The sequence below is a fragment of the Urocitellus parryii genome, chromosome 4, assembly GCF_045843805.1.
Source record: "Urocitellus parryii isolate mUroPar1 chromosome 4, mUroPar1.hap1, whole genome shotgun sequence".
NCBI classification, from domain to species: Eukaryota; Metazoa; Chordata; class Mammalia; order Rodentia; family Sciuridae; genus Urocitellus; species Urocitellus parryii.
Window position 1 is genome coordinate 1,798,173 of NC_135534.1, and position 10,553 is coordinate 1,808,725.

A 10,553-nucleotide genomic window follows, 5' to 3' on the forward strand; every position below is an offset into this window, starting at 1 on the left:
ACCGATGTGGCCTCCGAGCACCCTCCTGACACCTGAGGAGACACTGCCCCAGCCCTCCTCCGCCCCTCAGAGCCTCCGGGGACCAGCCACAGTCCCCGATGCCAGGCCGGGAAGTGGCCTTCTCAGTTCCCCTCTGGCTTCTCCATGGGGCACAGTGGCCGGAACCCCATGAAGGCTCCACTCCCAACTCAACCCAAGCAAAAGGGACAGATTAAAAAAAAATCAAATCAAGGGTGATAAATGGCGGGGAGCAGGAGGTGTGGGTGCCGGTGGTAGGGCTCCATACTTTGTCACTGCTCCCCTGTTACGGGGAAAGGGAGTAATTTAATTGATGAGCGCATGAAAAGCTAAGGAGGGATCAAAAAAAAAAAGGAAAATATGCCCCAAGAAACAAAGGGGGGAAAAGATCAATTGACGTAAAATTTGGGATCTGATTTCTCTTGGTAATTCTGCAAGTTCAACTGCTTTTCCTCCTGACATCCAGCCAAAACCTCCCGGGACCACTTCTTACCCCAGAGCTCCCCCCACCCAGCCCCCACTGCCCCCCACCCACCCCTCCAACCGCCAGACTTCCCACACTCCCCACATCAGGGCCAGTCTCCTGGGCATGCCGGGGGTCCCCCCAGGTCTCTCCAGATGCACGCCCAGGCCTGGCTACTCTGGGAACATGACTGCTGACTTCCACATCTCCATCTGGCCAGATTCGTCCCTCACTCCGGCCAGGCTGACACACAAGGACAGGGCATGGACGTTGGTGGGGTCTGGGGACCATGATGGCTCAGCGGGGCCGTGGGGACAGGCACCTCCCTCATGGGGAAAGATGGAACCGTTTGCCTGGGCCTGGGCCGCACCATCTCCCACCCTACCGTGCGCCCCAGGCAGATGTAATGCCCCACAGCACTGGCCCCGAAAGCCGTGGGCAGGAAGGGAGCTCGGACCACGAAAACAGTTCAGAGAATTTGGGATGGACCTAGGCCTGATCTGTGCAAGGGGCGCTGGTGAGCGATTCTCACCGCTTCATCTAGTTTTGTGGGGGTGTGAGGGTGCGTGTGTGTGTGAGTGTGAGTTGAGTGTGAGTGAGTGTGAGTGAGGGTGTATGTGAGTGTGTGAGTGTGAGTGAGGGTGTGTGTGAGTGAGTGTGAGTGAGGGTGTATGTGAGTGTGTGAGTGTGAGTGAGGGTGTGTGTGAGTGTGTGTGTGAGTGTGAGTGAGGGTGTGTGTGAGTGTGTATGCAATGTGCTGAGGGTAGTGTTCAGTGTGTGTGGCTGGGGGCTGCTGTGTGCCTTCCGAGGCAGGGGGTGAGATGTGAGATTTTGGGGGAGGGGGTGGTGCCAATTAAAACCTGTTTGTGAGGTTTAGGTTTTCCTGCTCCCTTCCCGGGCTGTGGTCTTACTGGGTCCCTCGCCCAGTTCCCTGGCGGCCCATGGTGGTAAGTCGAGTGGAGGACGAGCCTGGGCGTTGCTGTGGGAGACGGTGCAGCAGGGCCCCTTCCTTTCTCTGGATGGTTTAGGGACCCGAGTCCAAGCCAATTTGACTCAAGGTCCAAAGGGGAAGAGAAGGAAGGGGGGGGCGTGCCAAATTCTTTTATTTTGCCAATTGTTTCTAAGCCAATTAATTTTTTAGTATTTTTTTTAGCCAATTGATTTTTTTTTTAGTAGTTTTTTTTAAAAAAGGGAATTAGTGTTTCTGATGTTTCTGAACAAGTCAACTGAATTTCAAGTGGGGCTATAGAGTGTGTGTGAGATAACCATTTAGGGGTTCAAATTTCCAACTTTTAGGTGTGGATGTATAATTTGGGGGAAGGGTCTCTGTGGAAGATGTTTAAAGCCAATTGGTTTTGGTTTTTGAAGGTGGTGTCATTCCCTCAGCCCGGTGGAGGGGGGCTGAGGGGTCGCCTGATGTGGGGAGGCGGGGCATGGGGGCTGGGTGGGAGAAGCCCTAGGGCAGAAATGGAACAGAGAGATCTGAATGGTGGGACGTGATGGAAATGTCCCTGGTCAAGAGGAGGTCACAGAGCTGATGGTACACACTGCAGAATCACAACAATTTGGCTCACTTCTGATTGCTGGACATCTCCGAAGAGGCACCCCCGTGGGCCGGATCTTTGGAGGACATGGCGATCAGGGGACGGTGACGCTTGGCCTCTCTGAACGCTTCCAGCTCCTTGGCTAGCATGCGACCCCGGCGGGCACGCAGGAGGGCAGGCAGGCCTCTGCGCAGGCGTTGGGCGGACTGTCTCCAGGTGTCATATTGGAAAAACTTGCCCACGGGGTATCTGGGGAAGTTGTCCTGAGAAGGAAGGGGCTGGTGGTGGGTGTCAGCTCCAAACTTGGCTCCCCCTGACCTATCCATGCCCCTGCCCCACCCCTGTCCCTTGCACCCCTGTCCCTTGGCTAAAAAGTCCCAGCTGCTAAAACAAATACCTAACGTCCTGTCCCTGTCTCTGGGTAAGCAGAGGTGCCAGGCTCACCGGAAGCACGGTCGTAGAGGTAGACACGTCCCTCTCGGACTTGGCGGGGGTGGCACAGTAGGTCTCCAGGAGGGCCAGGTCACAGCTGCGAAAGCAGCACTCCTCGACGATGCCACGGCTGCGGCGGTTCACACGGCTTGCGGGCCTGCCTGGAAGACCCACAGGACAAAGAGTGGAGGTTAACACCCATCAGACCCCCCCCCCCCCAGAGAAGGCTGCAGAAAGAGGCAGCCACCCCTGTCCTCAGGCTAGGCCCGGACATTCCATCACCCTGCGGGGAGGGGGGAGAAAAGCGAGAGTCGGGCAGGAAGAAGAGCCCAGAAAGGAGAGAGAAAAGAGGCTGCTGCGGGACCAGCCCCTGGCCTCTGGTGCCTCCTGCCTCCTGTCTGAATCAGGCACAGCCCACGTGCAGGTGGTTTGAAAACGGGTGGGGTGTGAGCCCAGCGAGGGGCACGGCCCCATAGGGTGCACATGAGTGTGGCCCCAGGTCTCGGGGCTCTGGCCAGGCTTGGCCTCAGAGCCCAGAGTCCCCCAAGCGCTGAGACCAGGAGGATCGGGCAGGAGAGAACAAGACGGGAGGGGAGGAGTGAGGAGCCGCATAACCGCTCTCTTCTCATCTCCCGTCTTCCCCCTCTCCCCCACGGCACTCAGGTCCGAGGCTCGCTGGGAGTACGGGGTCGCTGGGGACTTCACCTTGGAGCGCCAAAGGGCAGGCGTCATCTGTGGGGGTAGGGACAGGGAGCCCCATCTCGGGGACCCACGAGGGGCTCGGCCCAGCTCTCTGCTTAGGAAAGCCCAGTGTAGGGAAGCAACTCCCAGAGCAAGGACCAAGGCCCCCCGCAGTGCCACATCCTGCCCCCCCAAGGAGGCAGGCGAGAGGGAGCGCAAGAGAGGGGCCAGGCAGCAGGGGCTTCAAGGGTATCCAGCAGCAGCAGCGCCTTTCAGAGAGAAGCTTTGAAATGCAGGTACATTCTGTGAGCCCGTTTCACAAGTAGGTAAGTAGAGGCTGCAGAGGAAGAGACCACCTGGCCAGTGCCAGGGGTAGACAGGCAGTCCATGCCGGCAAGAGGAGGCACATTCCTGAGGCCCCTCCCCTCCAGCCCCACCCAAGTGTCCCCAGTTCCCCAGGCTGGAAAATGAAGAGAGAGAAGCATGAGTGAGCAGTGTCAAGGCAGGTGGGCGCCCCACAGTGCGGCCCTAGAGCCCCGTGTTTTCCCTACTCCCAAGCTGAGGACAAACAGCCCTGCCCCCAGCCACGTTTGCTTAATTCTTATTGATCTGAGATCTGTCAGATTTGACATCTGATCATCCACAAGCACATGGGCCCCGTTAAAATGGTGCAGGGGAAAAGGCAAGCGCCCCCATTCCCCGCCTGAGCCTGGACCCCCAGCCACCTCCCACTGTGGCTCAGTACCTGCTAGAGGGGCCAGAGTCAGGGCGGGGCCCCTCCACCTCAGGCCAGGGGGGCGGGGGCTGTATCCCACGGTCTGATTCAGTGCCTGCTGTGGAACCCCCCACCGCCCCACCCCTTGGAGCTACTTACTGAAGTAAAAGCCGCGGTCCCCACAGACAAACTGGAGGGTATCCACCAGCTCCCCGCCACACAGGGTCTCACTGGGGCGGTAAGCAGCAATGCAGCACGAGGCGAAGGCCAAGAAGGTGAGAAGCACCAGCATCGACTTCCCCATTGGGATCCCCATTGGTATCTGCGGGAGAAACCACAGTGAGCGCCGGCCACACCCGGGGTCCAGGCCCCTCCCCGCCAGAGGTGCCCCCCCTTCTTAAGCTGAAAGTCACTGAAATCCAAAAGCCCAGCTTTCTTGATGCCATTATTTTAATTTCAAAAACAACACACATGCTTGAAGGGTTAGGCCGCCTGGAAAAGGGAGAGATTCTGGGAGCCACGCAAGCGCTCCACGGCTTTGAGTTGCAGGAAATGGCAGCAATTTTGTGTGGGGACCACCAGACCGTGGTCAGAATTGCAGGAGCTGAGCCACACCCACAGCCACAGGGGCCGTGCTGGACACTGGCCTCCCTCCTGGGACATCGTGGGGGTGGGGCCAACCCAAGGTCACGTCACCACTGCTCCCTTCCAAGGCCTGCCAAGATGGCAGATGGCTCCACCCCACTGTGGAGCATGTGCCTCCAAGAGGACTGACTGGTCCCTGTCTTCCCCACCCCCCAGCAGGACAGGGGGATCCAGGCGGACCATCCCTCCCTAGCCGCAGGCATGTCCTGCTGGGCTAGCCCCTCCTGCCCTCTCCCTTCCAGGCTGCACTAGCAAAGCTCAGGTCAAGGACCCAATGGTTAGAGCCACCATGCCGCCCACACTCAGAGAGCACTGCTCTCAGATCACACAGCCCAAATGCAGCCCGTCACGGGTGCCCCCAAACTCACGAGAAAGCCAAAAATCCCCTTTCCCGGTCTCTACTCACACCACCCAGTGCCAGGGACCCGAGTCCCTCCAGAACCATCAGAGCATCTCCCGACTGGAATACAAACTCCACCGAGGGAGCTGGAGGGAGCGGGTCAGGCCACTTGGGAGGCCAGACACCAGGACCCTCCAGGCCCAACCTGGAAGGGGCGGCTCATGGCAGGACACACCCCCTCCAAGCCCAAGGCTTTGAGGGCAAGGGTTACTGGTGGGAGGCTGGGAAAACACGCCAGCTGCCCTTGCCCCTGCGGAAGGTGGAGCCCTCCAGGCCGGCAGCCCCAGCCTTCTCTCCGCAGGCCCAGGGGTTTCTTGATGCAATAAATCATATGCAGGACGGAGCAGCGGGAAATAAGAAACCATCTCTTTAAGCTCCCTGAGGAGCACTAGCCAGTTCTGCAGGAGGATCTAAAAGTCACCTTGCCCACCTCCTCCACAGGACCCCAGCCAGCCTCCCTCTACCACCCCTTCTAAATTCTAGCAGCAAACAGTGGCTGGCCACTCGGCTGCAGTGAGTCGAGGGGCAGCTCCATCTTGCTGCCCGTGAAGACCCCTCCGAACACCCGACCACTCTAGATCCAGGTCCAGCCCAGGGTATCAGCAGAAAGCCAGGGACTGGCCAAGAGGCATGTGGAGGTGCTAGACAGGTGAGGGCCGGGTGGGAAAAAGCCCAAAAGTTGTTGGAGGAGAGAAGCAGAGGGGAAGGAAGGAAGAGAAAGGAGCAGGTGAGGCGGCAGGGAAACAGGTGGGAGTGCAGGGCAGAGGCTGGGGAGAGGAGAGCCTGTGAGAGCAGCAGGCCCCGCTGCAGGGCCCAGGCCTGAGGCTGGGCAGTACCCTGGGCCGCCAAGCAGACCGAGCAGGATGGCAGCAGGGCCTCTTCCACAGGCCTGTTACCTGCTTCTGGACAGGGCTCGCCGAAGCTGGAGGAGGAAGAGGAGGAGGCTGGAAGTCTCTCTCAGGAGAAGCTAATGTCCAGTTTGCAAGCTGGTCAGTGCCTCGGCTTTTATGTCTAAGTCGGCTCCGCCCAGCCCCGGCTCCACCCTATCCCACCCCCTCCCTGCTGACCACTCCCCCCGCCCCCTTTGCACCCGCCCCCTCCCTCCTTCCAGCCAGTCCCATCTCTCCTGCACCCCCCCCCCAACGCCAGCCCTGGTCCATCCCTCCTCAGAGTACCACGAGGGGGGCTCAGTTTGCACCCCCAGACCATTTCTGCACAGGGCAATGGGGGCGGGGGGCTCCTTTCCACCTCCTTGTATGGAAACTTCCATGCTGCCCAAGGGTAGGACAAGTTACCCCTCTCTGAGCAGTACACCCCTGTACTTCTGAAATTCAAACCGGCCCCTCTCCCCAGATTCTCCACTGGAAATGTTGGGGGCAGAGATAGGGGGTGTCGGGAGAATCTTTTGCAAATGTGGCGCCTGGCATGACTGTTTTGCCAACTCGGCGCCCCTCCTGGCCCCACCCACCCAGTTTTCCTCTCAGTCTTGCTGGCACCAAGTCAACACGCCAGGGTGGGCTTCTGGGACGTTGCCCCCCTCCTCATTACCCAGCACCCTGAAGCAACAGGGTCCCGCATGGCACAAATAGCACATTTTCAGCAACCCCCTGGACCCACAGGCCAACCAGGAAGTCGCCTGAGCAGACGGCTCACACCTCCCCGGCGCAGCCCGACGCCCCTTCCCCCTCCCCCACTCAGCAGCGCGACGGAGAGCGAACGGGACCCCCGCCCCACCTCTGTCCCTGGCGGGCCATTCCCCGCCGAACCCCGCGGGAGGAAGGGCCAGGCGTCCCGCGCGCCCGCGCCTGCCCTCCCGGCCGCGGCCCGCGCTTACCTGGAAGCCGCGAAGCTGCCGCCCACCTCCCTGCTGCTTTAGCGCAAGCCGAACAGCGGGCGAAGGCCCTCCTGCCGGACACTCCTCTGCCAGCGCCGCTCTGGCCGAGTCGCTGGGGCCGAATGTGCGACGGGGCAGAACGGGGGGATGGCTTTTTTTTGGGGGGGGACTCTTCTGCTTCTTTAGGGAGGACGGGCTGTCTTCGGGCTGGGGCGGGCCAGATGTTGTACTTTCGGGGGGGAAAGGGTATCGGGAAATGAGGTCAGCTGTTGTACCAAGGATAGAGGGGGGCAGAGATAGTCAGAGAGACAGAGTGAACGTGAAAGGGGGGGGCCAGAGAGAGGGCGAGAGGGAGAGAGGACAGCGAGAGGCGGGCAGGCTCGCAGCGGGAGAGAACAGCACGGAGAGAAACAGAAAGCGTATAATTAATCCACTTTGGTAGGCGAAGGCAGAGGGCGGGCTTGAGGGGGGAGGGAGTTGGAGGCAAGGATCTGGGGGGGGCGGGAGGGAGCCCGGGAAAGGTGGCGGTGGGAGAGCGGGGCCGCGCCAGGCGCGGAGAGAGAGCGGGGCGGAGAAGCCAAGGGAAGAGCGCAACGTCGAGGGCCGGGGACGGTGCTGAATGGGGCGGAGAGGAGGCGTCACCCAGGCCGCGGGCGCCCAGCTCGGTATGGGCCGACGGAGCCCTCGGCCGTCGCAAGCCCGGGCCTCTGGGGGGGGGCAGGCGGTGGCGGCGCCGGGGGCCGCTCGGGACGCAGCGCGGAAGGGGGAGCGGCCGGGCTGCGCGCCGGGGGAGGGCTGGGGGGGAGCGCGGGGGATGACAACGCCGGCGGCCTGCAAGCCGGACTGCCTGCGGGGGGGACCGCCTCCTCCGGCGAAGCGGGGACGGGGTGTTGAGGTAGATGGAGGAGGAGGCGGCGGGGAATCCGCAGGCCCGACGGAGCGCGGCCCCGCCGACGGCGCCCGGTACGGGAGTTAGCAGCGAGGCGACGGACGGCGTCGACGCGGGGCCGCCAGCCCGGATGGAGGCGCTGGCGGGCCGAGCGCGGGCGGGCGTGGGCCAGGAGGCGGGGGCGGCCGGAAGGGGGGGGCCGGGGGCCGGCCTGGCCTCACGCAGCTCCGCCGGAGAGCAGGCGAACTGCGGGCGCCAACGCCGGCTCTTATAGCCGCGCCACCCCGCGGCTCGGCGCCCGCTCGGGCCCCGCTGGCCAAGCGCCCGCGCCAATGGGCGCCCGCAGGGCCCTTGCCCCGCCCCGGGACCGCCCCCGCAACTCGAGCCACCGGAGGGAACGCGGGCTGGGGGCCCCGGGCCCGGGGGGCGACGGTTGGGGGGGTCGTGGGGTGCGCGGAAGCGAAGCCGGGGTGGGGGGCTGGGAGCCGCAAAAGTTGAACGAAATATCGAATCCCCGTTCGACAGAATTTGGGGCCTCATCCCGGGTTTCCGGGGTGCTAGGGCACCCTGCATTCGTGCGGAGCGGGCGCGGGATGAGCATCCCCGACCCTAGGTAGTGGGGGTCCCGGTGCCTTGTCAGGGTTCTACGTGGCGGGGCGTCCCGTCAGAGTCCCGGCGCAGGTGGCCCAGCTCTGGGTTTGGGGTCCCAGCTGGGAGATGCCAGGAGAGGGGAGAAACCCCAGGCTCGGGTGGGGCGCACAGTCGCCACCTGCCCAAGCAGGCAGAGCGGGCTCTGAAGCACCTCGAGTCGCAGCCGGATCCGGAGCGCCCCCCGGTGCCGCGGTACCGCGCGGGAGCCCCGAGCAGCCAAGGCGGCTGCAAGGTGCGGGACACGGTGCAGGCCAGTTGGGCCCGGCCAAATCTGGGCCAGGCGTGGAACTTGTCTGCGGAGGCTGCGCCCGTCAGGAGAGAAAAAAGCAGGGCGGGAAAAGTAGCTCAAATCCTACCTGCATGACCGAGCTCACCGGGGTGCGTCTAAGCAGCTCGCCTTTGGGACCCACCCAAAATATCCGGATAATGGTTCCCCCGTCCTCAGTGCGTTGGACTTGCGTAGACTCGGGTTCGGCCCCAGGGGCCACCACGATAATTTGGGGGTCTGGGGAAACCATCTCCTGGAGAGTTTGGACGATGTAAGAAGGCATTGTGATTTTTGCCAAGTCAAAACCATTCACAAGCCCCTGCACTCCGCCCGCCCCCCGCAGCCCGCGCTGCCCGCGCCTCGCCGAGAGGAAGGGGCCGCGGGCGGCGGAAACCCGCGCGCCAGCTAGCCCCCTTGCTCCGCCATCAATCACTGCGCCCGCGCTCCGCGCGCGCCTCCCCAAGTCCTTGGCCCCGCGGCCTGGAGGCGCCGCGCCGCCCGGATGGGGAGCGCCTCTCCTCCGCATCCCACCGACCCAGCGCCCTGCCCACACCGGTTCGGGGGATCCACGCCGCTTTCCAACAGTTGAGATCTTTCAACAAAAGTGGCGCCAGTTTCGGGGCGCTCTGCCCGAGGGATTGCGGCCGCTGAGCGGGAAGCACGCAGCGGGTTCCCGCGCCTCTCATCAGCCTGGGGCTGCCGCCGTAGACAAGCACCAGGAGGGGCAGCGGGTGCGGGTAGGAGAATGGCTGGGGCCGCAGAGTGGCAGGACCAGCACAGAGGGGAGCTCACCGCGAAGCTGGAGGCTGTGTCCGCGGGTGCACGAGGAGCCGAGGCAGCAGGCGGGCGAGCGCTCTGTGGCGAGCAGTGGACTCTGCTGAAGGTGAGCAAGACCCCGGGGGCAGTCCCCAATGTCTGGGGGCAACGCCCAGTCCGTTGGAAGACCCGGGGACAATGCCCAAATTTGGGGGAAACTGGGGGCAATGCCCAGTCGTTTTCCTGGACGCGGGAGAAGCACTGCCCACGTCCTGGAGGTCGCACGGCCGTCCTAAGTGTGTTTGCGGCACACACAGAGAAATTTCCAAAACCCGAAGTTGCTCTGGGGATTCCGTAGGAGCCGAGAAGAGGCCAGAAACCAGTGCCCACTGCTTGAAGGATTGAGGAAGCCTAGGGCGACTGGCGGGGCCGGGAACAATGCCCAAATTTCGGGGATCGGAAATCAGAGCTCTGTCTTATTTGCAGCCCAGAGAATGAGTGTCCTGAAGCAGAGGAACCCAGAGGAGACTCATTAGTGGGGGGAACCATGATTAATGGCTAAATTTGAGACTCAAAAAAAAAAAAAGCTTCCAAGTTTGGGGAGTGAAGGAAATTCCTCCATGCAATGGGGGTCGTAGTGATCCGAGTCTGAAATGGGGGAACTCAGCATTTTAGCAACTAGAGGACCCACGAAATCCCAGATCAATAGAAGGGGGCGAGGTTTTTTGGTTGAATCGAATAACTTTCTCTACATGAAATTTGGGGGAATCTAAGAGGCACATTGCCTAAGATTTTAGGGATGAAAAACAGATGCATTTTGGGGATCTGGGCAAATTCTTAATGGGTCAGAGGAAAAAGCTGGGATTAATGTCCACGTTTTAAGAATGCAGGTCAGTGGCCTGGATACTCACAGCACTATAACCTTCCTAATTACTGCGGCTTTGTGGAAAATCCTCAAAGTTCTTTAACAACTTGGGAAACATTTTCTAAACTTTGGGGAACCCGGGTTGTAAGCAGTATATTTGAGAAATGCAGAGAATCAATGTCATTTTATATTTTAATTTGCAAAATAGACTTTACTTAGTTTATTTTTGTTGAACAAGGTGGGGGAAGGCTATATGTTTTCCTGGACCATGTTTGCATTTGGGGAGCCACAGTAAAATAGTCCAAATGTGGGGATCCATGGAAATTACCCAAGGGAAACTATCTAAATTCTGATAATTTGGTTACCTGATATCTAAATTTCAGGTAACCAAG

The 10,553-nt window shown here is 61.1% G+C and overlaps 1 protein-coding gene across 2 annotated transcripts; it reads right to left on the reverse strand.

Moving 5' to 3' along the window:
• Nucleotides 1-548: 548 nt before the first annotated feature.
• Igf2 (insulin like growth factor 2) lies at nt 549-6,981 on the reverse strand. 2 transcript variants are annotated; one of them, XM_077797848.1, is made up of 5 exons: nt 6,733-6,981; nt 5,795-5,820; nt 4,011-4,175; nt 2,470-2,625; nt 549-2,288 (listed from the first exon to the last, which is right to left on the reverse strand). In XM_077797848.1, the coding sequence occupies exons 3-5, from the start codon at nt 4,167-4,169 to the stop codon at nt 2,052-2,054; spliced, it is 552 nt and encodes a 183-aa protein (XP_077653974.1). In that variant the 5' UTR covers nt 4,170-4,175; nt 5,795-5,820; nt 6,733-6,981; the 3' UTR covers nt 549-2,051. The 2 variants fall into 2 exon arrangements, with proteins under 2 accessions (XP_077653974.1, XP_077653973.1); XM_077797847.1 differs by lacking the exons at nt 5,795-5,820; nt 6,733-6,981 and adding an exon at nt 4,905-5,003 and having other exon boundaries at nt 2,470-2,618; nt 4,013-4,175.
• Between the last annotated feature and the right edge of the window lie 3,572 nt (nt 6,982-10,553).

Bases quoted from the DNA above. Each gene is read 5' to 3' on its own strand.
- Igf2 (XM_077797847.1), bottom strand. From the start codon at position 4,943: ATGGTTCTGGAGGGACTCGGGTCCCTGGCACTGGGTGGT. The intron at 2,619-4,012 runs GTAAGTAGCTCC...TGGGTCTTCCAG, and splicing joins GGACCGCGGCTTTTACTTCA to GCAGGCCCGCAAGCCGTGTG. The intron at 2,289-2,469 runs GTGAGCCTGGCA...CTTCCTTCTCAG, and splicing joins CCTCTACGACCGTGCTTCCG to GACAACTTCCCCAGATACCC.